Raw genomic sequence first — 27,652 nt, 5'->3', positions numbered from 1 at the left:
ATTGTCCCTGTAGCTCCCCTCAGCTGATTCACTCCCCTCCAACCTCTGCATTTAACTTCTCGGGCAAAATTTCAAGACCTCCAATGACATTTAGGAAAGGAGACACAAATTTTGTTCCAGCTTTCCCTCCAAGAAGCTACTGCTTAATTACTCCTGCAGGAGTGATCAGGAGCCTCTCCTGAGCACTTGAGCCCCGCTGAACATGGCTGGGCTGTGCCTTTGCCAAGTGCTGTACCTTGAACAATTGCAATTTGTCCTCTGCGTGGCTTCAACAAAATCCCAGGATGCCACCTTGTCAGCTGTCTCCTCCTCACACAAGCCATTTGATGTAGCAGAATACTTCCTCCTAGGATTCAATACCAGGAGAGTTATTTGGGAGCAGCATATGTTCTTCTCTTATCTTCTGGCAAAGCTCAAGAGCAGTTTGGTGACAAGGGATTCGGCAAAGAAAGGATAAATAGCCTTTTCCTGACATATTAAACTGAGAACTAAGTAAATCATTCCTAAATAGTTAGGGGGAAAAAAATGAACTTCTTTAGAAATGGTTTATTAGAAGAGCAAAGCACATTCCACCAGCAATCACAGCACCTCTAACAGAACTAATTGCTTACAAGGAACACAAAATATTGGTACTTTTGGTGCCAGAAGATGAGTACATACTTGTTCTGTGCTCTGTTCATGTTGCACTCTTGCCAGACTCTGTCCACCACTTGGTTGGCCAGTTTTCTGGGGATTTTGCCACCGTGATGGCTGGTACTGTCCGAGATAAATCCGTCTGAAACCGAGGAAAACTTCACCCATTTCTGGGCAGACTGAGCATCCACTGAAAAGCAGCAGCAGAGGAAACAGATTCAGGCAGTGAGACAGTGCAGTGTCTACCACTCCAATTCAATCACCACAGGGAGAAAAGGAACTTCTTGACCCAGTGTTAGGAAATTAAAACACACAGAAAATTTAGGAATAGTAGCAGATGGTTATAGGAGATATTAAAAAGCACAATATATGTTTATGTTGTAAGTGGGCTGGATAGTTTTATCTTTGATGAAAGTGACCTGAAATAGAAGACAACTTGTGCAAAGCCAACATTATGATTTTAAAAAGGGTCAAGCTTGGGTAACAGAAGATCATGGAAGGAAAAAAGAAAAAAAAACTCTTCTGCACAGTAAAACTTTTGTAAGTCACCTGAAACTACCAGTGAGTCTCACCTGCTGTGACCTAAATCAGCTCCCCATAACCACTGCTCACACCCAGGGCAGAGGGCACACAGCCTCACTGGAAACTTAACTACAGCCAATTTTCCTGCACTGGGAGAAAACATCACCTTTCACTACTGACTGAGGCCACAACGGGGGTTATGGAGCTGTGCCAGAACACAGGCAAGCTCACAGAGGGGAGAACACCCCAAAAACCTCCTCAGAGCAATCTGAGGTACTGCCAGCAACACCAAGGCCAACAGCAGCTCTCATTTCAGCAGCTGACAGAAGAGTTGGAGCTCATTTTGCCCACAGCTGGTGACATCGGTTTTACTACAACAAAGTAGTAACTTTGTAAAGTAGTTACTTTAGAAACAAACTACAGAAGTGGGATGTTCCCTCCCCAGCCAGCTGCACACAGAGCACCTGAGCCCCCTGCAAACCCTGCTGTGTTTGAAGGAGAAGCCATGGAAACCATTCCCTCCTGGAGAAAGCAATTCCTGCCCACCTGTCTGAACCTCCTCCGGGGACGTGGGTGGAGTCAGGGTGACGGAGGACATGGCAGGGTCCCTGGTGGAAGCAGGCACTTGGTGGACCCCCAGGCAGGCAGTGGAGCAGTGGGGAGCCCCCACGGAGCTGGGAGCAGGGATGTCTGTCTGAGGGACCAGCACGAAGCACGCCGGGTACACCATCCTCACGCCAGCTGCCGAGAGAGAGGAGAATTGCCTGCTTAGTTACACTCCAGATCAGCACACGGAGCATTCCAGCAGTCACCCCCAAGCTGGCACACCCTTCCCTGCCTACTGAAGCATCTCCTTGGACAAAAAACCTCCATCATTACTTGATTTGCTTTATACGGAATGAATAAAAAGGGCTTTGTATGCACAGGCAGAGACATCCACATGCTGCTACCTGCTTCTGTCATTTTGTTTTATAAAGGCTGCAAAAATCCTGTTTAATATCATGTAACACCATCCCCAGCAGCACGAGGGTCTCCAGCCATCACTGCACTGTGAGCTCCTCACAGAGAGAGGATTGCATTTGCTGGCAAATCAAAGGTCACCAGCCCACAGCAGAACAAACCACTGCACCCAGGGGCTGGGACTTTGGGACAAACAGCAGATAAAGGCAGTGCCTGGGTACATCAGGTTCTCCAGGACTGTGGTTTTGAAGACATCCCTAAAAGGTAAATCTGCTCTGTTGGAATTTGCACAGATTCTAACAGCACAACCTGCTTTTTATGCAGCTCAGATGTCAACAGTGATCATCCAGGAGGTTTTTGTACTCTCTTAATTGTTCATTTTTTTAAAATCTTGCCTCTCAGGGCACATAAGAAAAAGACCTCCTGCTAATGGGTCTGAAAAATCCACTTTGAGCAGCAACTCATCATAGATAGTCCTGAGCATCAAACAGGAAACCAAAAGCCAACAACCACTGTTGCAAAGGAATCAAATGGGGTCACTTCTGCCTTCAGAATTTTGGAGATTTAATCAGCCAGTTTATTTCAGTAATGAAAGGTAATCAGACTCACCAACAAGGACTTCAACAGCAGCTAAAGAATCATCCTCCCAGTCCATTTCTTCTTGTTTTTCCTCAGATCCCTCCTTCAAGTTGGATGTGACGGGGTAGAATTGCTTCCACTCCCCAATCAGCTTTTTTGTGGATGAATCAGAAAGCTTGAAGGACTGCCCTGTGAGTGTGCCATTCAACCCAAAGGGGCTCAGGATAACTAAAACAGAAATAAAACCCCATTGGAGATGACATCCACCCCAAATCCCTTCTGTGATACCAACACTCTTATTTCAACCACACCAAATAAACAACTCACCATTGGTAAGTTAAAATGCAGCCTAACCATGATTTACACTAGTTGAGGTTTTGGCAGTAGGTTCACATTGTTAAATTTCTAGGTGCTGTAAGAATTGAGGAACCACAGTAACAACTACAAATTAATCCATTCGAACAAGCAACAGGCAAGTTTTCATCTTGGCTTGCAAGGGCTCTCAGATACAGGTGGGATAAAGAAACACTTCCAAATCCTGGCAGAGTTTAGGTGTTTGCTCATCCTTTCATTCAGCTGGTTATAACAACAGGGAATACATAAGGAATCATCTGTTCCATGTTTAGTCTTGTCCAGAGTAGGGAAACACAGCTGCTGTTAAGTTGCATTCAGAAAAAAAAGCAAGTTTGGACAGTGGGCGTTACTAAAGGTGTGTGGCCATGCAGGAGAGGTGATTTCTGCAGGGAGGGATCACACAGCCTCACTGACCAGTCTCAGGCCCCAGCAGTCCTCTGTCTTCCAGAGCACAGCCTGCATCTGCTGGGGGAACCACAGGGATTTACAGGCAAGGAAGAGCCACGTGAAAAGGGGAGGGGTGTGGACAGGTTAAATACACTGAGCCAGAAATGGATTTCTGAGAGACAGCTGGTGATAAGGTTAAAACAGCAAAATACTTCAGTCACCACCAGGACAGGACTTGGAAATGGTGTCATGAGGACAAATTATTCAATTACATGCCAAGAGATCAATATGCAAATGCTCCACCTGCACAAGGGCCAGGACACAGCACCTGAGTGTGTGAGGACAGGGCACAGCTGGGGACAGCAGGGCACAGCTGGGGACAGCAGGGCACAGCTGGGGACAGCAGGGCACAGCTGGGGACAGCAGGGCACAGCTGGAGACAGCAGGGCAAGCTCTGCCCCCAGTGCCAGCCTGCCCCAGGGAGCAGCAGAGGGTGAGTGCAGGTGCCAGGGGCAGCAATCCCACCTTGGAAGGGGCTGTTGGACTGCTGGGCCAGGGTGAGGTGCTCCTCACTGAGCAGGTACACGGGCTGGTGCTGGCTGATCTCCACGCTGGTGCACACGTTGCTGTCCCCATGCAGGAAGAAGGTGAACGAGCAGGACAAGTGCTCACTGCAAAGGCAAACGGCAGAAAAGAAGTCTGAAGTGCAGCATTTCAATAAGTGTGTCTCTTTTTCAGTCGTTTTTAAGGCATTTCCTCACAATATATTCATTAAAGGAAGTAAACGAAACACCCTCCTATGTAAAGAGCAAGAAAATGCTGAACACATGTTCCCTTTACAAACCCAAAGAAAAATCAGTTAGAAAACAACAGGCACTAAGTTTTCAATTTCTTCAGTCTGACACTTTATATTTTGCTGTCTTGAGGAAATTTAAACCATAATTTTTTACAAGACAAAAACCTGTAATTTAATATTTTTATACCTCATGCATTTATTTAAAATCTCTAGAAATATTTCTGAACGTATTTTATTTTTAATGAGGTCACAGCTAGGTTGTCCTGTCACAGCTCCACTAAGCAGAATTTAATATCAGCCAGCAAGTCACTTATTTAAGAGCAAGAAGAATGGCAACAGCTTTGAGAAGTGGCTTTGTTTTGTTATTTAAATTGAATCTTATCTTCATGTTCTTGAAGCCAATCAAGTAACTAAAAATGAAATCCCATACCTACACACAAAAGGGAAGATACAATCAATTAAAAAAAACGAAGCTCAAGACATTCTTAATTAAAGTCATTAAGGCAAGTGTCAATGTTTAACAGCAGATGCTTCACTGACAGCATCTCTCATGGTCCAGAGTTTTAGGGGAAAACAAAACCCAACAGGCTCAAACAGCAAAAAACTCCCCAACAATGAACACTCCTCCTCCCTACCACTCTCATTTAAATACTGTTTCCCAGTGCAGTGCACAGTCATTAGTGAGCAGCTACATGAAACCTTTTACTCTGCAGGGAATTTCTGATTTTGGGGGTCCTGCTCACTGTTACAAAACCACAGCTGACCCCTGCAAGGACACCCAGGAAAACAGCTCATGTTGCAGCACATCAACTCCATGCTTTATGTGAAATATATTTCACCGATTTTAATGAAAGGGCAGGAAGAAAGGAAGGCAAAACCAAGCAGATCCCTGCCAGAAGTGGCGGATCCTCATACCCAGCTGGAAAAGTCTTTTTTTTTCCCCATTTTAAAGAAGTTGTACAGGCACAACATTCCTCAGTTATAGTGGCTACAGGTTACCCCAAGTGTCTGCCAGACTGATGCACTGCAGCAGGAAAAGAGCAGATGTTTAAAAGCAGAAGATGTTCCTCATTTGGATGTTAAATTAGGTCCAACATCATGGCCAGAGAAGGACCACGGTCAAGGAGAACCTGAGAAGAGCTTCACAAAGTGCTGGTGAGAAAATAAATCTTCCTTGGTAAGGAGGGAGCAGCAAAATCCTGCTCAGTGGCAGGGGAAGAAAGGGATCAAGTCACAGGAAACACTGATTTTAGTCAGTCAAAACAGCAGATACTGGAATGGATTTCTGCATGATCCAATGGAAAAGACTCTCCATTAATTACTGCAGCCTAAAAATGAATGTAACACCACTGGGTCCCAAACCCACCACCCGACCCCAGCATGGCATGAAGGCTCTGGGACATCAGTGTCCCTTAGTCTAAAAGCCAATTTGGCATTCCTGGGAAAGACACCAACAGCTCCAGGGCAGGGAGAACCAACAGGCACCAGAACAGCCCCATTAAAGCACAACCTCCACGGCTGCAGGTACTGGGAACATTTTTAGTGTCATTTCCAAGATGTTTCTTTCCCAGAGGAAGATGGGGAACAGCAAGGGGAAATAGAAGTTTCTGGAACTGGCACAGCACCTTCAATCCATGGAAATGGATAATGGGTTGGTTCATTCTCACCCCCAAGCCTCAGAGTCAGGATGGATAAAGGTGGAACAGTGACAAAAACAAAAAGATTGACAAAACCCATCCCAAAAGGATGAGAAAATCCTCAGAATGCTCGTGGAGGAGCAGGAAGAACAGCACCTTAAAGCAGGAGCTGCAGCGACCCCACTGAGGAGCTGCTCTGAGGGAGAACAGTTCTCCAGCTTTGCTCATCTGCTGCTCAGCTTTAATTGTGTTCTAGGGGCAAAAAAGGCAAGATCTGGACGAATTATAAACTGCTTCACAACAGCTGAAACCCCACACTGCTCAGGAATCCCAGGAATGTTCCATTTCCAAAACGCAGCGAGGATGGAGCTGAGCATCTCGTTGATGCCTTCAAGTGTAACAGAAGTCACGTGGCCAGGACACACCACTAAATTCCAGTATGGAAATCTGATTAAATTTTAATCCTTATGCAAATGGTGGAAGACTGATTTTTCAAGCTGAATTTTATTTTCCAAACCGTGTTGGGTGTTTTAGGCTGAAGGAGTGCCTTGGTTCCCAGTGACAGACACAATTCAGAAGCTCGGTATCAGCAAGATAAAATTTAAAAATAAAAGCACATATTCCCTATATACACTTTAAATGCAATTAAGCTTCACCTCTTGTAAACACCCCATTGTTAGCCAGATAAAGGGCAAACAATCACGGCATAATCTGATGGAATTCAGATAAACCAAGACAAAGGGAGGCATCAGCATGATAACAGAAGCATTTCAATTCATCACACTGCAAAACCAGTCCTAAGGAGGGGCAAGGAAAACTCAAGGTCACCATGCAAAAGCCAACTGCAAAAATACAAACCAAAGTTTAAAAAACAAAACCAAAACCCAAATCAGATCTCTTTTCTCCCCCAACTCAGCAGGGAAGAGGTTTCCAATAAAATAACCCAGTACTGCCATTGTTCCCAGCTCTGCCCCATGGCATAAGATGGCACCCACTGCTACAGTTCACCCTGGAAATCCCAAAAATCGCCCCATTTCCACTAATCCTGGTCATAAATATAAGTGTTAAACTGCAGAACCACACACAGCACCGGGGGGTTTTCTTTAGAGGTGCAGCAGAGTCACTTTCTGGCCAGGAGGATAATAAGTTTCACAGGAGACATCCACAGTAAAAACGGAGTCTGGAAACTTGGGATAAGAGAAACAAATCCCACAAAATATCCCCTGGAAGCACCAGTTCGCTTTAAAACAAAAGTTGACCTGAAAGGCAAAATTAACACCTCATGGGCTCCAATATGATTTGTTTCTTCTGAGCCAATCGAGCTCAGAAACTGCTTCCTCACGTTTAAATTATTTCAGGTTACAGAACTTAAATCTCAATGCATGTGGAAATAATCACAAGAAATACAAATAAGAATCCTAATTAAAGCAACAGCAACAAAAAAGGTTAAAAACCACAGGGAAGTTCTGTGGAAGGAGTGGACTAAAGGAGGAAGGAACATGAAGAAGCAGAGCTCTGCAGTACTGGATGCCCCCCACAAATTATTTTATGGACTTAGCAAGAAACTCTATAAACATGAATAATATTAATTATTGTATTGTTTAAATTAATACATTTGAACATCCTCCAATTCTTTAAGTTTCTAGAGCCTGGCTGCCAGTGCACAACCTCAGCTTAGGAGGAATGTTCCAAACTTTATCATAATCTAATTAAAAAAAAAAAGAAGTGTGTATATACATATTTTTTTTTATTATCCCCCCCCAACACCATTTCTCTAATCTTCTCAATAACTCACCTCAGAGCCAAAAATCCTAATCAAGCAAAAAAATCTACCACATATCACTCTGGGGTAAATAGGCAAATCATCTTTACAATTCAGTCAAGGACACAGTAACAGAATCAGGCTGGTGGTTTCCTGCCTGCTAACAGAGAGTTCATCCTATTTTTATTTGCAGACTATTTTAGGTAGCTCAGAAGATCACTGGTAATTTGTGCAGAGCATCTCACCACTGAAATATATATATATATATATAAAAAAATCTCTACACCTCAACACTTTGAGATTTTATTCTGCATGAAGAGAGAATCAGTGACGTCCTTTAAGGTCAGAGATAGAGAAAAAAATAATCTGATGTTGCAGTCAGCATTGATAACCTCTGTTTTCAGTACTTTTACCACTGTCATCATGTATTGTTGAATATACTTTAATACAGAAAATTCTGGAAAAAAAAAAAAAACCAAATTCTCAAAAAACTCTCTTTTTTGTCTTACCCTGAACATCAAGTTGCTCCATTAATATTTGTAATTAATTTCATCAAAGCCCCAGTCACAGAATTTAGGTATTAATAATCCAGTTCCCAGCTGATCTCTGAGATATAAAGTGCCATTAGAACAAGGATTCTTTATGACTTTTGATCTGAACACACCAGAATTCAGTTAGATTGAGGTCCAATCCTGAAAGCAACTTTTAAAACAAATAAAATAAGAAAGAGACTCCTTGGGAATAATGCTATTTGAAGCAACCTTCAGTCCTCATCTCCACTCCATTAAATACATTTGTGTAAAACCATTTGATTCCCCCCATGCTCCCTCTTCACTCTAATCACACAAAAAGATGTTTAGGTTTCAGAGACAAAGGATTATGATTTTATGGGGGGGAAAAAAAACCAGAAGCTGCTGTGGATAAATCCAATACAATTTCTACTTCTACCTTTTTAAGGATAACTGAAGGGTAGGAGGGGAAACCACACTAAAATCCATATCAACAGGAGGTTTCCATTAGCAAATCTGAAAATATCTTTTTGATAAAAAGGTAATTAGGTCTGGTTTTGTCTCCACATTAGGACTTGTGTAGAGCTTTAGATCTCCAAAGTGCTTCCCAAACATTGGCTGCATTAGGACCCCACTAATCCACACTCAAATCACCTCCTCACAACAGCACCAGCACAAGGAAGGCTCCAACTAAAAGCACATTTTAATAGTAAATTAAAAAAAAAAAGGCAAAAAAAAAAAAAAAGAAAAGCATCCAAATGCTTCAGCTGAAAGAGAAGATGTTTGTTTTATGTAATTACTATCTCCTGTTTTCCTAGCTTGTCTTGGTGAATTACTTCGGAGTTGAAGTGGGAGCACCTTCTGCTGCCAAAGCCCTGAGAACCCAACCAAAATATTTACTGAGTCCTTCCAAACTGCCCGCTGTGCCTGCCACTCCCTGCACAGGGAAATGACACTGCAGAGCGCAGCTTCTGCCCAGCACTGAGCCCACTTCTGATCCCACCAGCAGGACACAACTCCTGGTTCAGGAGCACAAACACATCAGCTGAGGTAAGGCTCTAATTAATTCATTACCTGCACCATTATTTCAGTGTGTTATAAAATGATTGGTACATCTTGGCCAGTGATTGCCCAAAGAATCAACACCAGGACTGGACAAGAATTGAGAGTTTCCAACTCTCGGCCACCAAAGTGAAACATCTCCCAAGAGCTGTTCTTCACCACAGATGAGTTCTGGGTGCCACTTGAATAAATTCAAAGCATCAAAGAACCTCCTTGTGAAAATGTGACAGTTGCCTTCCATAATAAATTCCTGGGATGGAGAACACAGTCTTACAATTAAATAGGTTCTTTTGGAAATAAAAATTTATAAGGAAAAAAGGTTTGAGGTGACACACGCCCCCCATGAAGCCCTTAGTCTCCTCCCTTCCTGTTTGTTTTTTATTTTCTTTTCCTTTTAACCAAGCTGGGATACAACAGAACAGCTCTTTGGGACTGCCCACATTTCCAGGTGCAGCTGGAACACCACAGGTACTGAGGAGAAGTTTCTTCTCCACCTCCCTCCCACCTTGGCTGCTCCAAAAGCCCATTTCAGACGTGGCATCCTCAATTCCCTCTCACCATCCACAATCCTGAGCTGCCAAACTCCCCAAGCTCAATTCTGACTACAAAGGAGCAGGGAATTCAGTGTGCCTGTGCTGTGATCAGCAAAAAAAGCAATAAGTAAAGCACTAAAAGCAGTGCAAAGAACCTCAGCAAAGGCACAGCTACAGTTTTCCAAGGAGCTGCAGGTTCTGTATCAGAAATGAAGGATCCAGAGCTGGAACTGCAGCTGCTTCTCTCACTCTGGACAAAGCCAAGGAGCAGAGATGTTCTTCCAAGCATCCCTGAGTAACTCCCCATGGCCAGGCAGGGAAATGCAGCAGAAAGCTGATTTTGATGATAACACAAAGCAGAAAAACATAGCTAATAGCAAAGTAGAAAAAACTCTTCCAGTTCAAAGCACATCATTAATGACTCCTGTCAAAAGGCTCTCCAAAGCATTCTTCGTGGCTGAGGATGTTTTGATTTGACTTAGACCTGAGAGTTAAAAATATTTATTTATTCCATAACTGAGTTATGTGCACTAAAACAAACATAAATGTAGCAAGCAGTCTTTATTCCAGAATAAGCCTCAGCTGCCTTACACTGCCACATTTTAAATTAACTTCATTATTAACGGGCTTAGCTTCCTCCCAATAAAACCAATTTTATTTTTATACACACTAGAACTCCAGCATGGTATTTTAAAAGGAAGCAAAGTCATTTTTTTTTCAGGGGGCAGCAAGAAGTTTATATATCCACACAAAGGTATATATTTTTTCCCAGCTACAATTATAAACAATACTACAAAGAGTTTGCTCACGTTCCTGTATTTCAGAACTTAAATGAGACTCATAAACCTGTCACCTTGTACTTTAGCATCCTTTAATTTGAGGCTGCAAATCTCAATTATCTGAACTTGAGCTTTCACAGGGAAATCTACGTGTGCTATAAAGAATAAAGATCCAGAAGGTATTTGGGAAAAGGATAATGACTCTAAACAGCCCTGTGTTCCAAAGGCAGGGGAACAGCCTTCCCTGCATTGCTCTTTCCCACTCTGAAACATTTACAAACATCTTGTTAAACCAGATTTTTTTCTAAGTTCAAAATGGAAATGCATTATAAAATTGTCATTTAACAAAATCTGAAGTATCTGTATGGCTTTTGTACCATTTTATTGTTCAGTGCACAAAAAGAGCAGATTTATGCTTGAAAGCTAAAAACCAAGAGCCACATCATTTTTTTTTCCTTTCTCCTGATGAACCAACTACCAGTGTAATTTAAGCTAAATAAGAGAAAACTGCTTTGTGATGTAAAGTGCTAAATTTGTCTGCTTGTAGTCTCTGTAGCAACCCAATATTCCAAAGAGACAATCATGTGATCAATGCTCTCAGCTCCTGCTGTTTATCCTGCACTGTCCTACTTACAGCAGCTCTCAATTCCAGCTGTCTACAGCAAAAGGAAAAACATCACCTGCTCTCCTGCCGGGACATGATGCCAGAACAGCCTCATTAGAGCTGCTGTAAAAAAATGTTGACATTGTTTGATTTAAAGATTAACGTAGGGAGGAAATTTACACTGCAAAGAGTTGAGCAGCCTTAATAGAAAATATTCCAGCACTATCAGGGAAGAGTCACTCTGTTTCAGACTAAACAGACAGAAATAAACCCAAAACCTGTGGGTGAACTTTGTTTTGGTAGTTAACTCTCTCAAGTATGAAGGAATTTTTGAGCTTTAGCACCCGGAAATCTCGTTCTGTTCCTTAATAATAATAATTCCCAACATCATCCCAGGGGATCAGGGAGTAAAATTCTCTGTTCCTGTGGAAAGAAGACCACGGGAGTTGGGAAAAGGGGCAGAAATGGGGGTTAAAACAGACCAAAAGCAGCATTCCCTTGGCCTTAAGGCAGTGAAGAGCAGACAGACAGGAGCTGATCCCATCCACGCTGCTCAGTGCCAACACAGACACTTGTGAAGGCACTGCAGGACCACCCCCAGGGCCCACATTTTAAAAAATACCCCCCAAAACCACACTGGAGCCATGGCCAGCCCAATTGCAGACTGCAGGGCTCCCACCTGGCTTGTACCAAGCTCAGGAATCACACCCACAGTTCCACCTCTTCCTCATGGCAAGATGAGGTAGAGAAAAAAAAATCCCTCTCCAGAACTACGATAAGCACACCTTCAAAACAAGATAACTGCATGTACAAAGGTTTAAAATAAAGCCAAATTGGTATCTAGAATCTTATTCAGCAGTCACTTCCCATGAAGTTATATACTGATTATTTTCTATTTCCATGGGGAAAAAAAAAATATAAGAGAACAGTGCCCTGGCATTCTAAAATCCTGAACCCAGACTTGTGGTAAACAGAATTACCCTGAAACCTGTGCAGCAAGTTATGATAACCTTATCACTTATGAATTTCCAAGTGGCTTGTGGGGTGGGTTTTGTGCTTTTTGTTTTGGGTGTGTGGTGTCTTTTCACCATTTTGAAGTGAACTCGTCAGACACAAGTTCTGCTTTGCCACCCACTGCAATTGGCTGCATTATTTCCCAATTGCAAAAGGGGAAAAAAAAAAAAAAGCAACCATACAAGTAATCTAGCAGCTTTTAGCATTCTAGACTTTCAGTTGTCTATCAGATCCACCCACAAATTCAGGATTACTCAATTGTTTGCTTACTGCTATTTCAATTGTGCTAAAGTTTAGCAAGTTGTAATTATTACTAAAAACTCCAAGAGATGCCCCTCACGTAAACACTTGGTACTTGTGCTTCATTAGGGGTGTCATATTTGATCTGTTTAAATTGTATCTAAAATAGTATTTAATCTGACAGGTTTCCTGATCATATTTAGTCCAGGTTTACCCCAGTCATGAGTTAAGAGGAAGAGTCTCATCCAAAAGCAGTTATTGGAGCAATCCAACCAGCACAGTGGGATGGAGCAGAACACAGTCTCCATCTCACATTTATGGGGGGATTTTGGAAATAAAACATACACAACTGTATTCCTGAAAGCAGCAACAGAACAACTGGCTGGAAAGGAGAAAAGATAATTACATTCTTATTTGTCAAATTTTAATTTAATGTGGAGTCATTTAAACCACATTATTGAGCTTCTGTAGTCTCCAAGTGACCGAAACAGGTGGTGACAAATACAGAAACAATGATTTCTTTTTTCGTTTGTTTGGAGCAAAGACCTTCAGTAAAATCCTCTCTGTGTTTTTTTTATTCATCTGGAAAACTGAAATTATCCACTTAAAAATGGGCAACAAGACCCCATCACACACACACTCCTCCTACTTCAAGGAGCTGCCCTATCTATAAACAGGAGTGGAATATGCAGGTTCAAAAACCTCAGAGAGTTTCCCCAGGCAGGGTGATGATAAGTTGTTCCCAGAGATCAGATTTCAGCCCATCCACCAGTGCCTCCCTTTGCCCAGTGCTGGTTTTTACTGGGAGCAGCAGGGGAGGGAGCAGGGAAGAGCAGGTCACGGTTGTTACCTCTCAGCACGTGACTCTGCAACACAAACAGCTGAGGGGTCACTGCTCCCACTGCAAAAAGTTTTAAGAGATCTCATATAATAGAGGTTAGTTTAATGAGTTTATTTGTGTAGGAGTCACATCATTAAAGAGTGAACACTCAAAACTACCTCGTTCTGACTTCCCTGGTCATCTGCTCACGTGCCACGCTGGCGTCAATGACCAACATTCGGGACTTTTAAATTCCTTTTAAAATTAAAATGTACAATGACACGGACTTTTTATTTTAATATGACCCTATGCAAGCAGAAAAAAAACCCCACCAGAGCAACAGCCAGGAAGGCAGGGCTGCTGGAGGAGCTGTTATCACAGCCCAACACCTCTCAGAAATCACAGCCTCCCTCCTGGCTGCTGCGCCACCACCGCCGGCTATTGTTGGGAGAGCAGAGCACAGAAAATCTCCCCTTCTGGAAGCACATGCTTTCAAACAGAACTGGGAAAAATCCAGATGGGATCAGCTTCATGTGAAAGAAACAGCTCTATTTGCACATCCTTCAAAGGGACAGGCAGGGACAGAGTGAGGTCCTGCAGCTCGCTCAGCCACAGTCCCACAGAGCCCAGGGGAAGGAGTCACCTCCACGCCAAGGGCACTGACTGCTCCACTTCCAGCCAAATTCCTTGAAACTAAAGATTTCCAGCAAGAACAACCAAGCTGATTGAAATCTGCAGCTGTAAAACACAGGGAACAAGTCTCTGGAGTGGCTGGCCAAGCCCCAAAGTGCAGGGTGAGATAAATTATGATCCAAAGCACACTGGTAGCAAACTTCACATCTCCAGGATACCAAATTACCTCAAATTACACAGGCACAGGAATTCCTTCCCAGAGTTTCTGAACCTTAATGCAAAGAACAGTCCCAAAGACAGCAGAGTAATGTGGGATGAAAGACAAAAAATACAGCTTCAAAAGTAATTTTTAAGATCTGTGCAGCAATACTCACAAACACAAGAAAGGCTGTTGGGGATTTAGTTTGGCTTTTAATTAAGTCAGCCACATCTACAAAAAAAAAAAATTAAACTTTGTATAGATTTGGCTGATTAAATGGATCCCAAGGAATGAAAAATATGCAGAAGTTGTATTAAGGTTTAGTTTTGGTTAGTTTTAGAGTAGCTGTCTGGTAGGAAACATATCAGCACCATCCAGTGCAACATCCAGTGCTTTTTCCAGGCTGGCGGCAAGTCCCTTTGTGTGGAGTTTGCTGCATGTCACATTTAACTTTTGCCACAAGAGAAACGTTCCTTTTACTCCAAGAGTGTCCCAGACTTTGGAGCTACAGAGGTGGCACCACAAAACACCCATTGGCTACATTTGGGTTTCTCCCACAAGCCTGAGCTGACCCCTCTGCACAGCCCCACTTCCAGAGAGCAGGAATTATCCCAATTCAGATATTCCTAGGAGGGATGAGCCAAATTTGCCACAAGAATACACATCTGTTCACCATTCCCCCACTTCATTCCATAAAAGCCAGTACTCAGAGCATCACATGGTATCGAGCTATCTGCTAGGAAATACTGAAATTTCTCAACAATAAAATATCCTACACGGATCTGTCAAAGCTTTTTACATATTTTTCCAGTAGTTCTGGGTTACATATGATGAAACTGTGTGAGTAAGCACACAATTCCTTCAGTTATTTCCATCAAGCACGTTGACATTCTGACCTCCTTCGAGAAAGAATCAGAGCCTCCAAATTAAACAAACACTGCTATTTTATTTTAAAAGGTTTCATCAGCTTTTCCAGCTGCTCTAGAGAGCTTTATAGAATTACTCTAAGAGAATCCAGGACATAACTAAGGCTAGCTCAAAATGGCAAATTGGTCAACCAGTTCCTCAAAGGAGAAAAGCCCAGACTGTGCCAACACCATATTGGCCAAAATAGTTAAAAGTAAACTCTTTACTCTTGATTTATAGCAGAAAAAAAAAAATGGATGGACAAGGACACCCCAGAGAGGAAATATTTGCCCTGACCAGGGTGGAGAAAGAAATGCCTGGAACTAAAGGACAAGTTTATACATAAATTAAAAGCAGCAGTTCACAACTACTAATAGCAACACACACAAACATGTGCTTCTGCTTCTTTTGCTCCAAAACAGCTTCTAAATTTCTTTCAAGTTTAAATTTACTGCAGAAGATGCCAACAATGGCCAACTCCACACCCAAAAAGCAAAGCCACTGATCTCAAAATTTCCTGCATGCAAGACTTAACACATACATAGACACACACACACGCAAAAAAAAAGCCACACAAAAAAACCCCATCATCTAAGCTTTAAATTACTTTGGATTTTAGAAGCTGATTTGGGAACAGCGATTAAACTTGTTCCAGCTAACCTAGTTTTTATTCATTTCATTATTTATTGCTAGGCAACATAGACCGTGTCAAACCACGTTAGAACCATGAGAAGAAGTCCTTCCAATTTAGATCAGAAATTCTCTCCTTGCCCTCCTCCCCCCCAGCATGGAGGCCACACGGATCCTTTTAACAGCAGCATTCCCAGACACCAGCCTTGCTCTGAGCAGCAGCTGACATTCCCAACTCTCAGCATCTCCCCTGGGATGCAATTCACCCAAAGCTCAGGTGGGACCTGCAAGGAGCTCTCCACCATGAGTCTTGCTTGGTGTTTGCCAGCAGAATTAGCTCCAGTCACCTGCAGGTGCAGGGCAGGTGTCTCTTCATACTTTTTCCTCCAGTACCTTCTTTCCCAACACCCATCATCCATGGTCAGGACATGGGTACCAGCACAGAAGAAATTGTTTACCACATTTAACATTACGTCCTTTCATCATCAGAAAGTTCTGAAGAACTCCAAAAAAAGCAGAAAAATAACAAAGAGCAGAGACCCAGGCTCCAGAATAAATCATACACAGGAGTCTCTTAATGAAACCTTCCTTCCAGCACAGAGAATAAACCCTCCACTTCTCCAAGAAAGCCAAATGAAGCCAAACAAAGCCAAATACAGGCTCCTACCTTTTGTTGATGGGTTTCTCATCCTTCTCGTAGGGCTTCACGAACCACTTCCCGATGCGCACGAAGTTCCTGTTCATGAGGCACCTCTCCAGCAGGTTGTGCACGGCCTTGAACAGCAGAGTGCGGCACTCGTAGGACAGCCCGTTCTCCCAAACCCCATCTTCCTCTTCTGCAAGGCACAGGGGAAACACAGACCACCTCTGAGCTCCAGCCTCTCATACACATATCACAACACCCTTTTCTCTCCCACAAGCTTTTTTTTTTTTTTTTTTTTTTTTTTTTTTTCTCCAGAGATATTCACAGTGCAACGCGACCAAACCCAGCCTGGAACGTTCAGATAACTCTACTGGTTTTATGATAGAATTGCTGAAAGTGATCAGCTGTAAAAATATCTCATCCCCCACAAGGGAAGAAGATTCAACAGTTATTTGTACACAAAAGGAACATATTACATATTGCAGCCTGCAAGAGCACTGTGTGATCTGTCTGCCATCCGTGGCTCGTGTTTTGGGGAGTCTGGATTACTCATCCTGCAGAATTGGTGACAATTAGGCTTAAAAATAAATTTACCACAGCCAGACTTAATATATCCTGGTGTCTTTGAGTAGCATCGACTGAAGAAAGCCAGGAGCAAAAGTCAGCAATCAGCTGCCCCTCAATGATCAACAATTTGCTAGAGATGATGAAAAATGCTCAGATTCAGAATATTGGTAAGAGCAACCTGATTCTCCCCAGAAGACTCAAAACTGTCATTTTTCTTTTTAATTCAACATTAAAAATGCAGATATTGAAGCAGCCTGGCCCTGCTTTCTGATGTACACACAGAAGGGAAAAATCAGAAGAGCAAGACAATGCCCAGCTCCTACTGATGGGATTCTGAAGTCAAACACTGACATCTTCTGTGCCCCACAAATCAAACACAGGCACAGAATCCAACTTGCACAAGCCAGGCTGATTTGCCAAATGGAAAAGAGAGATTTACGACAACAAATTGCAACTTCTTCCACCACCCTGGCTCCAGCTCAGTGTTTGAACAGGCTCTAGACGCCCTCAAAGCACGAGCACTGGTCCAAAGAGCTGCACTGGCACTGGAATTCCCTCACCCAGTAAAACAAGAGACATCTCAAAGTTCCTGGGGTGTCTCCCAGGACATATCTGATATCATTCAGCCCCAGCAACACTAACAGGAGAATAATAATAATATCATAAAGCTGGAGATACTGTCCTTAAATCACTGGCAATCAGATCTCACCTTTATGGCTCTAATTCCTCGTATTTTGTGGTTTACATCTATCCCTCAGGATCTGCTCCTGGTCTCCTTGGACTAACCTAGCAGAGTTACTCTTCAAATGCCATTGCTTTTAGACTGCAGACAGCAGCAGAGGCGAGGAGTTTGTCTGACATAGATAAGGAGACATATTTTTACTCCAGTCTCTGGACAGCCATGGGATAATTTAGGTCGGAGGGGGACCTGTGGAGGTCGTTGCTCCGAGCTCCACGTGAGAACAGGTTGCTCATCTGTCACATCCCCTGTCCCTGCACATCTCCAGGGGCTGGGGCTGGAATCCAGCTCTGGTTCAGCACCACAGGTCTGACAGCAGTGCCCTGCCTGCTCCCCTCTCCCTCTCACAGCATTTGGGTTCCACTGCTTTGCTCCACAGTCAGAAAACCTCAGCAGCACGGCCAAGTCCCTGCATTTTAAATCCCCCTTGGAAATAAGTCCCTTCACCTTTCTCTGGAAGCCACTTACAAGCTTAAAAGGTTGCAATATTATTAACTAAAGTCTTGAGATCCTTAAATTAAAGAGCATCTAGAAAACCAGACACCTGAAAGTTTTAGTTAAGAAAAAAAGCCTTAGAGATTATTACAATAGACAATATTTATGACAGAGATGACAGAGAAGGGAATTTCAATACTATTGGGACCAGAACACGGTGTTTGTATTTTGCTATATTCCACACTGGGAAAAGTACGTTTCCACACAAGGCCAGTATTGTGAGGAAAAGAAAGTTACTCCCAGTAACTCTGAGGGACAGACTAAGAGTAAACAGACCTGCCCCATCATTTATAAAAGAGGAGGTGTGCATCATTACAGATGAATCATTCCGTGAAATAATTTTCTGGGAAAGACACAGAAAAACAAGGAGCAGCTTTTCCCGAAGCAGAGTTTCCCACCCCACCGCCCTACTCCAGCCTCGGAGCGGAGCAAAATCTTTGTTTATAAAACCTGCAAAGCTACAAGATAACACAGTAACTCACTAAAGAAACATCACAGAGCGCTCTTGTAACAAAAAGCAACAAAAGTCCAAAGTCAAAGGGTGTAAAGTGGCCGTGCCAAGCGCAGAGGTTGCTCCCGGCTGCAGCTCCGGTGGATGCCCAGGCACAGCCCTGCCCCAGGGGCAGCAGCTCTGCCCCACAGCGGGACCAAAAAGCCTCCAGCAGAGCAAACATTAACTCCACGGCTCGCTCCTTTTGGACTTTAGCTGCACAATAAACTCCTCACCATTTCAAAGGTTACACATTTGGTTGGTACGCGGCTCCTGTCAATTCAAGGAGCCGTTCCAAGCACATCCCCTGCCTCCAGGGCCTTCCAGAAGATGGAATGGAAGGAGCTAATTCCAGGGGGTTTTGTGTCTGATTTTCTTTTGGTGTATTATTGCAGTAATATCATGGAAGGGGCTGAAATTGCAGGGATGCTGAAGTAAACCAAATCTTTGGGAACTTCTCCTTTGTGTCCACTTCTCTGTGGTCAGGTGCTTCGTTCAGGCTGGGTGAAGCTTCACCCAGGATCAGCTGTGCTGATCACCACGTTATGAGCAAGTTTCCATGCAAGAACTTGCCTCAAGATGTAATTCCTGGAAGCTCTCCTCCCTCAGGTTACTGCAGAACCAGAGAGCTCCCAGCTGAGTGTGTTATGTGGAGAAAGTGTAAGGCTTGAGATGGAAATCACAATTAAAACTCCAGGTTTTGCTCACCAGACCACCTGCTCTGAGTGAAGTGCACCTTGCCACAGGAAGGGAAGGCAAAAGAAGCTGTCAGTTCAAGAAACCCTCATTCCAGAACATTATTCAAATTCATGCAAAAAGAAAACCCGGCAGTAAGTGTTCTCTGACTTTCCAAAGCCTATTTAGTCATTCCCCTCCCCCATTTTCAGTGGTGGAGAGAAGCAAACATGACATCTGCTCACATCTGCCAACTATTTTTCTTCTTAATTCAAATTGTTGTTTCTCAACATGAGAAAACCCCTCCCACTTAATAGAAAATTGTACACAGCAAACCATTGATTAAAAGAGGGGGAGAGGAAGAGGCACTTTTGTCCTCTAATCTTTCTTAAACAATAAATTCAAATGTTCAATCTGGATAATGCTAACAAACCAAAAGAAGTTGCTGACTCATTTTCAAAAGGTGCTAAGCCACAATTTCACTTTGGACAAGTGTTATCCACAAAAGTGCTCTGGCAACCTGAAGGTTACAAGTACTTCATTTTTGATGAGTTCTCTCAGCTGTCCAAAGCACTCAACTCTTCCCCAGCACACTTATTTTTATGTCAATCCATTAAACAATTTATACCCATATCCCACTGCTCCCTCTCTCTTTACATCACATATTAAACAGAGTTTTCCTCAAATGAAGATAAAAATCACCAGGAAACGAAGAATTCATGAAGACAATGGTCAGGAAAAAGCAATTTGCATACTGCACGTAAATAAACTTTTTCAGTCAGCACCTTCTCAATATTACCAATTTTATTGGAGGCCACTTTTCTTCAGAACTTTTATGTTCTCCTTTCCATTCTTCCTACACTTCATCTGAACCACTAAAGTTCATTTTTACTGATTATGCCCTTCTGTCTGTGTGGTGCTCTTGGAGAAGTAAAGAAAACATTTGGAGCTCCCTCAGAATATCAAACTCCTGCAATTTTTAGCGAATTCTGAAAAAGGAGTGTCTTTAAACCTTATAATTTAATTCATATCAGGGTTTTTTTAAGCCTATTGTTCTTCACAGATCTTTAGCCAAATTCATTAATCAAGGATTTCTAAGAAGTAATACATATTTTACATATATAGACAAATCTCTATTGTAACAGATATATATATATATATATATACAGCCTTGAAAATGTCATTTTTAACAAGACTTTAAGAAATCCTTCCTTTAACACACAGGACACCAGTAAACACCAGTTCTTGCACAGGCTGAGTGTTTACCACACCATTAAAAATATCTTCCTAATGCTCAATGAACCTCTAAAATAAACTGTGCAAAGAAACAAAGCCTCCACTTTGGACTACAATCCCCCCAATTACTTCAATTACACAGGGGAAAAATCCATCCTTTCATATCAGGATGGAGACTTGTCTTTTGCAACCATTTTTTACCTCACAGGCTCCTCTTCTGCCATTATATGACTGTGCCAGTTATAAAAACACTTGATTTATACAATAAACTTCCTATACAAACCTCGGATTCCAAGGGAAGTAAATAAGCAAAGTAATGTGAAAGTGCTGCTGTACACAATATTGTAATGATACCACAGAAACACTTTTGAGTAGAAGTTTTCTATTTAAAAGCCCAGATTTTTGAATTAAAATACTTTAAACTGCTCAAAGTGAGAATTACCCAGCAAAGCTACTGAAATACTGCTTTGAGGGCCTGCATCTCTTATGAAACCAGTGAGAAGCAACAGATTTTGCAGGAAAAAAAGGAAAACAACACAATTTAAAAATATCAATGCAAGAATCTGAGTAAGACAACTGAAGTTTGCTCCAATTAGAGTGGTATCTGTTACCTACACTCACTGAACAGACTCTGAATCCAGGACTCTGGATGTCCAAACTGTCCAAAGCACCACAGTGAAAACACTCAGCACCATTCCAGGTTAGTTTTTGTGCTGCTTGGCCTTTACCAGTGTCACACACAGAGGTTTTATGCTCTCTACCAGCAGAATCTTCTCTAAATCCTGACAATTTAAAAGTAGAATCTTTCTGTAAGAGTGTAGCCATGGCAGTTTATAAAGATAACAAGGTAACTGCTCTCCTTCACCATTTGTTGGGTGTAAGTTTGGCTACAAAGCCACGAGAAAAGCTGAAAAACTTCCCAGCCAAAGGATCCAATCTCCTCCTCCTTCAGGGAGTAATTCCCAGTGCCGGTAGATGGAACAGTGTAAGTAAAATATTTCATTGCTCTGAGTGATCCAGGTCATTACGGATGTGACACTGGACATACAACCAACATGACACCGTGCCAAACCCTCAGTGCCTGTGACAAAGCACTTTTCACCTGACTCCACAGATATCACAGAGATTTCACGTGCACGTTGGTCAAGGAAAAAAAGAGGGTGGGGGGAAAGTTAAATCTTTGTCACCTTTGAGCTCGCAGCAAGTCACAGAAGTTTGATAAAACTGCTCCAGTAATTTTTGCATAATGCTTATCAGCAGTTTTGCTTAAGTGGCTACATCTCTAACATGGAGGACTGAAGAAATGCTGAAGCATCAATGCAGCAAGAACACTTGGAATGCCTCTCCTGCTTGACACAGAACACACAGATCCTGCCCAGACAGGGGGCTGCAGCTCACCCTGCTCACATCAGGTGCAAAATGGTTTTAAATACATCCTTCCCTTTTTTGTTTCGGTTTTTTTTTTTTTGAAGGGAGGGGCAGGATTTGGGGTTTTTTGTAGAAGTTAAATGATCTTAGGGAGCAATTGTTATTTTAAAGAAGCATCACTGGCTGAACTCTTTTCCAAGCTGCCTTTGCCAACTCCTTGCAACTGGCAGGGTTTGCAGCCCCTTGGAATGATAACTGGCTCCTCCTCTGGTTTCCATTGTCCTGGAGTAGTGAGACACTCAGTCCTGACATCAGCACAACCTCACCGAATTTTTGGGGACAGGGATTTGATCTATAACGCACGTGCATCAACAACTACACAACATTCATAGTCTTTGCTGCCATGACTGTTTTTACACACAGACAAGCAGCAGGATTCTTCCTTGCTCTCCTCCAACCAGCATCATCTTTATACATCTCCCCCTCACAGAAGCATGAGCAAGATTGTTCAGCAAACAAAAACTGATTATCTTGATATATGACAGACAACTCTTTAATTTTTAAAGTAAATTAACCAAATTTAATAGACACCAGAATGAAAAAGATGCATCTTGCAGCTCACCATTTGAAAGATGCAATTTGAAGGTCAAAGTCATATAGCAGCATTCCCCTATCCCAGCATTAATCAAATTGTAACCATTTCCTTGGGACTGTGTCTTGTACATAATTCATACACCCGACTGTTCTCAGGTTTAAAATCATCTACTGCCAATTTAAAAAAATATAATCCAAGTGCCCGAGTAGCCACATGAAAATAAGAAAGAATCTTTCTAATAAAATAACTGCTGATCAGAGCCGTGAGAGACCACTGCCTGCTGAAATTGGAAGAGATGTCCTACTTTAGGGTTTGAGTTGCAAGAATTACTATAATCAAGCCTCACTGTCAGAACAAAAACATAACCTTTGAGGTTGTTAGAGGCTAAAATAACATTTCACTAACTTCTGTCTGCCTCTAGCTACGTTGGGTTAGAAATAGACCTCTGGTTTTTCGGCTGTGTGTACAGTAAGTAGGTTCCTAGGGAAGGGAAAAAAAAAATAAATGATTGAGTGAAGTCAATATTCCTGATCAATCAGCATCTCTGAACAAGTCTCCTTTTGACATGCCTCCAGGCAACAACAATCCCTGACCATCAACAAGACACTTATCCAAGGCTTGGAATGAGAACTCCAACACAGCCACGAGCAGGATCCAAACGTGACTCCAGGGCAGAGAGTGAACTTCTAGAATGTACAGCTGAACACAGAGATAGCGTTTATTTCTTCCATCTGATATGCAGAGATGTACATTGACCACGCTGCACAGCCCCTGCTGAAGGGATCTTGGGAAGGGGACAAAAGGGTTCTGGAAGGATGACATATTTCAAATCCCCCAGGGCTGATAAGCAAGATGAGTTCCAGTCACTGAACACCCGTTGTTGTCTGAAACTACACATCACCAAAACAGTCAGAAACTGCCAAAGTACCGAGCTCTCCTTAACAGGCAGAGTTTCACACCAAAGGGAGCTGGAATCAAGAGTTATTAAGGTGGCTCTGGCAGATTTCTGACCAGGCCTCTCTCAAGGGTCACTTCCCCAGGAGAAATCTGTCCAAAGGCACCTAAGGGACAAACTGCTCCCTGTCCCCATCCTCCAGGACAATCCTTCACCTCTCCAGCAGCAAACTTCTAAATGAGGCAGCACCTCAACCTCCAGCAGCAAACAATTTCCAATCAATTTTGCAGGTAACAAGCCTGTGCTAAGAAGTCATTTATCATGCCCATTGAAAATGTAACAAGCAGTCATTGGGAGAACAAGGCAGTGTGAATTACCAGGAGAAATTGTCCACCGATGAAAAAATCCATTAGGCTACGACAAAGGTCAGATAACATTGTTTGGGTTCAGCCATAATTCTCTCTCCTGTGAGATCCACGCTAAGATTTTGTGTAACAGCAAAGAGAAAAAAAGTGCAGCTGTGGGCACCCCTCTGCAATCCAGCTGAGGAGGAGCTGTACCAACTCCTGGGCACAAGAGCCTCTCACACACTCACAGATTCCCTTTTTCATTCCAAGAGGACAAAACCACAGGGCCCAAAGTGTCAGACACAGGTGACAGGCTCAGGAGGACCAGCATCACCCAGAACACGTGTGCAACACCTCTGGGGAAGCACAGGCACCCACAGGTGACCTGAACAAAGAAAATACCCAAAGACATGGCTGGGAGACTTTAATCCTCCACTATCTCTCCCTTATACCCTAAGAGAGGTTAAGAGTTGGTAAGTCCCTGGGATGATACCTGCTTATCTACCTGTGCAAAAGGGTAATTCTGGACAAGCACAAACAAGGTGCTGATCTAAAACTCCCAGCTACAAACCACTGCTGTCTTCAAATGTCCCTCTGTGATAAATCACCAGCAGACACATTCAAGAGGTGGCAAAGAAAGCTGCTCAAACAAATAATTTTAGTGGTTAGGTGGGACAAAATCGCACTTTCCAAATGGCTTAAATTTCATTGGATTTCCCATTCAAAATGCATTTGTCTCGATTTAATCCCACAGAATTCACACAGGTCTTTCCACACAAGTGATGGTCTTGGCTCAGGGAAGGCCCAGGCCAAAAACACCCAGCACTGGGCCTAAGTTACATCTCAGCCACACAAAGGATGTTCCCTGCAGGTCAAAACTGAGGTTATTTACGGGTCATAATAAGGAAATCTTAAATGTACTAAAAAAATCAAGCAAACTCTAGTGTAAGTGCCATTTAAAATGCAAAGTTTGTAATTCCAGGACAGACAGGAATAGGAGCAACAGCTCAATCTTTGAAGTTGACTATTCAAAGAAATAAACATCACTTCAGTGCGTCAATTGTTTTTTCAGATCACAGTATTTTTTGTATGAAAATTCCACACGTTATTAAATTGTTTCAAGTCAACTTCCTCAGTGGCACTTTAAACTCCTGTTTGTTCTCCAGCTTATCCACACACACACACAGGCAGCGTGAACAATTTCTGGTTACCAGGTCACCAAATCTTGGTCTCATTTTACACTTCACTAATCTGAATACTGTACATTATTTGAGAGGAAATTAGAGTGATGTGTTTGTTGGGAGGTTTTTTTTTCCCCCCCCTCGAATTAGTTTAGTCTCACCTTTAGACTCACCCAATTTCAATATCTAACTTCGTCACCTTGCTGATAAGCAGCTGGAAACCATCTACGTGGGGAATTGAACTCAACAAGCAAACACTGCCAAAGGAAGGTGCCAAATTTGAAGTACAGCATTATTGAGAAATACAAATATTGTCAGTCTTTCAAAAGGCTGGGCTTGAAAACCCAGAGTCTGGGGTTTGCTCCCCCAGAGCACTGGAGTAAAAGGGGGGAGAGGAATCATACAAACTGAAGGTTACAGATTTTTTGCATGGAAACAGCTGGTTAGCTCCAGGTGCCTCCTTCTGAGGGCTTCTCACTGATGGTGTGCATCCCAACCAAGACAACTCCAAACAGCTCAAGAGCTGCCCAGATCTCTACACTTCTTATGACATAATAAAATGAGCTTTATACTATTTGAATTTGAAAATTCTAATTGCCCAACAAAAGGGATCTTATCAAAACATGTTTAAGACATCACTGGTGAATCACAGGCACAGCTTTCAGCACAGCTTTCTCGTGAGGAAGCTGCCAAAACTCATAGGCTTGTGTTTGTTGTTTTTTGTTTTTTTTTTTTCCTCAAGGGAACAAGCAGGAGAACAAAACCCTTGTTCCTTGAAAACCCATCAGTCCAAGGTGAGCTGAGCACAGATCACTGCTGTAACAGTTTGGTGAGGGTTCACAGAAATAAGACAAAGCTAGACACAACGCTCCAGGTGTCAGAACCACGCCAGAGGTGTCAGAAGCCAGCCCAGGAGCCCCGGGATCCTTCCAGTGACCAAAGCCAGGCGTGCCCACGCTCCTACCTGAGAGATCATGATGGATGAGGTCAGCAAAGTTGGGGTCATCCCCCCACCAGAATATCCAGAGCTCCCTGCGCCCGGGCCGCTGGTCCCGGCGCCAGACGCTGAGCACGTCGGCCTTGAGGCAGCGGCTGAAGCTGCTCAGGATGGGATCCTCCTCCGTCACCGGGAACAGGATGGGGGCAGACGTTGGGCCCTGCCACACGTAACGCTTCCATTTAATGCCAGTGAGATCAGCCTGCGGGACACAAAACAGCACTCAGGTCAGAGACACCCCCAGCAAACGCGTCCTGCTGCAGGGTGACGGTGTGGGGAGAGAGGGAGGGTCCAGCCCCTGGAGCTCAGTGGGAAGCACGTTGGGGACTTTTCTGTGCCTTAGGGACAGCCAGGCATCCTGCTTTAAATACCTGCAGTAAGGCAAAGTTTGCACTGCAGCTTTGGGGTTACACAGAGAAAAGTCAGGATTGATTTTCAGTAGAGGAGTGAAAGATGAGTGAGTAATGTTATTATTCACAGATTGCAAGTGTCCAATCTCCTGAACGCTTGCCTTAGCAAAGAACATCTTTCTTTTTGCTGCCTTTTCCATCCAAGATTACTCCATGGAAATAGGTGATACAGTAAATCACACATTCTTCCAGCCATCTACCACTTGGGAAAATTTCACAAGTTTCTCCACTGTAAAAAATTCTCTGTCTCTGCCCCAGGAAGCCTCCCGTGTTCACTGACTTCACCAAGAGCTATCATACTTCTCATTCCTCACGCCGCATTTCAAGAATTTAAATCCTCGGTTTATCATCCCAGTCTATGTTCGACCTACAACAACATTGATAATGATCCACTAAACCCCTTCCTAGGCAAAAATTAATTTGGCTTTACACAGGGAAAAGTGTTACTACTCCGCGTAATGGGAAGCAGACAACTCCTGGATTATCCACACCACAGCACCGAGTTTTAGCACTCGGTTTTTTCACTCCAGCACAGGCACCTTAAGGCAGGTAGGGGACGCATTGCCCCGGGTTCTCTTTGGCAAGGCAGAGCAAGGCAGGCTGGCATTTGCTAAGAAGTTACTATTTTTTGTCTCCCCAATATGACAACACACAAAAGATTACTGCAACATTTAAACCTAATATGGCAGCCTCCCCACCTTCAGCAGGAGAGCAATTTAGATGAAAGGCTGTCTGCAACAGTTGCTACTTTAGAAAGACTTTCAGATTGAAAATTGCACTATTAATCTGGAGCTGCAGGCCTGATGCAGGCTGCAGACACAGTCAGGCTGCCCAGATTCCCCTCCATCCAAAAATATGAGTGCCACAGCTTGGCACAGGACCGTTGTAACAATCTCTAGAATCATAAATATCAGGCAGGCAGCTCAGATTAGCTCATTTGCATTAAAAGCTGATGAAACAGCTCAGCACAATCACCCAAAAAAAAAAAAAAATTGCATCACAGTCCAGTTATATCGAATTTACTTTGGGAGCTACCAAAATGCAACAACGTGAACGATTTGATACTCGGGTTTAGGGAAAAAAAAAAAAAAAAAAAAAAGGACTACAAAATGGTGCACATCAAAACACAAGACAGGGAGGGCATCACCCAAAGCAGCCCTCCAGAATTGAAAACAAGCAGGGAAAGGGACCCGTTTAAAAGCGAGGACGATGGGAGGTTTCACCTCGGCTGTGCCCGGGATGCCACGAGTGGGGAGGGCACAGACAAAGTTCCCCGAGATGTGGGGCCGGGAGCAGCAGCCAGCAGCAGCAGCTCCTCCTTTCCCCTGCCAGAAACACCACGCTCAGAGGCAGGGATAGGGCGAGAAAAGAGGAAAAGTTGGAAGGCACGTTAAAGGGAAGGAAAAAGGCGAGTGGCGGCGAGGCCAGTACCCAGGAAGAAAGCGGGAGGGAGGG

At 43.2% G+C, this 27,652-nt stretch overlaps 1 protein-coding gene across 1 annotated transcript in view; it reads right to left on the bottom strand.

The window, feature by feature from the left end:
- MED13 (mediator complex subunit 13) overlaps nt 1-27,652 on the bottom strand; it is a 51,442-nt gene that overhangs the window by 23,200 nt on the left and 590 nt on the right. The window contains exons 2-8 of the mRNA XM_066333507.1: nt 25,755-25,989; nt 16,227-16,395; nt 3,961-4,106; nt 2,725-2,922; nt 1,702-1,896; nt 661-823; nt 236-346 (exon numbers count right to left, since the gene is read on the bottom strand). Coding sequence (XP_066189604.1) covers nt 236-346; nt 661-823; nt 1,702-1,896; nt 2,725-2,922; nt 3,961-4,106; nt 16,227-16,395; nt 25,755-25,989 — 1,217 coding nt within the window. The remainder of the gene's footprint in view (nt 1-235; nt 347-660; nt 824-1,701; nt 1,897-2,724; nt 2,923-3,960; nt 4,107-16,226; nt 16,396-25,754; nt 25,990-27,652) is intronic.

Source organism: Sylvia atricapilla, chromosome 20 (assembly GCF_009819655.1).
Source record: "Sylvia atricapilla isolate bSylAtr1 chromosome 20, bSylAtr1.pri, whole genome shotgun sequence".
Classification (NCBI taxonomy): Eukaryota; Metazoa; Chordata; class Aves; order Passeriformes; family Sylviidae; genus Sylvia; species Sylvia atricapilla.
Note: the sequence above shows the minus strand (reverse complement) of the source record. Positions and strands in the feature narration are given on the sequence as shown.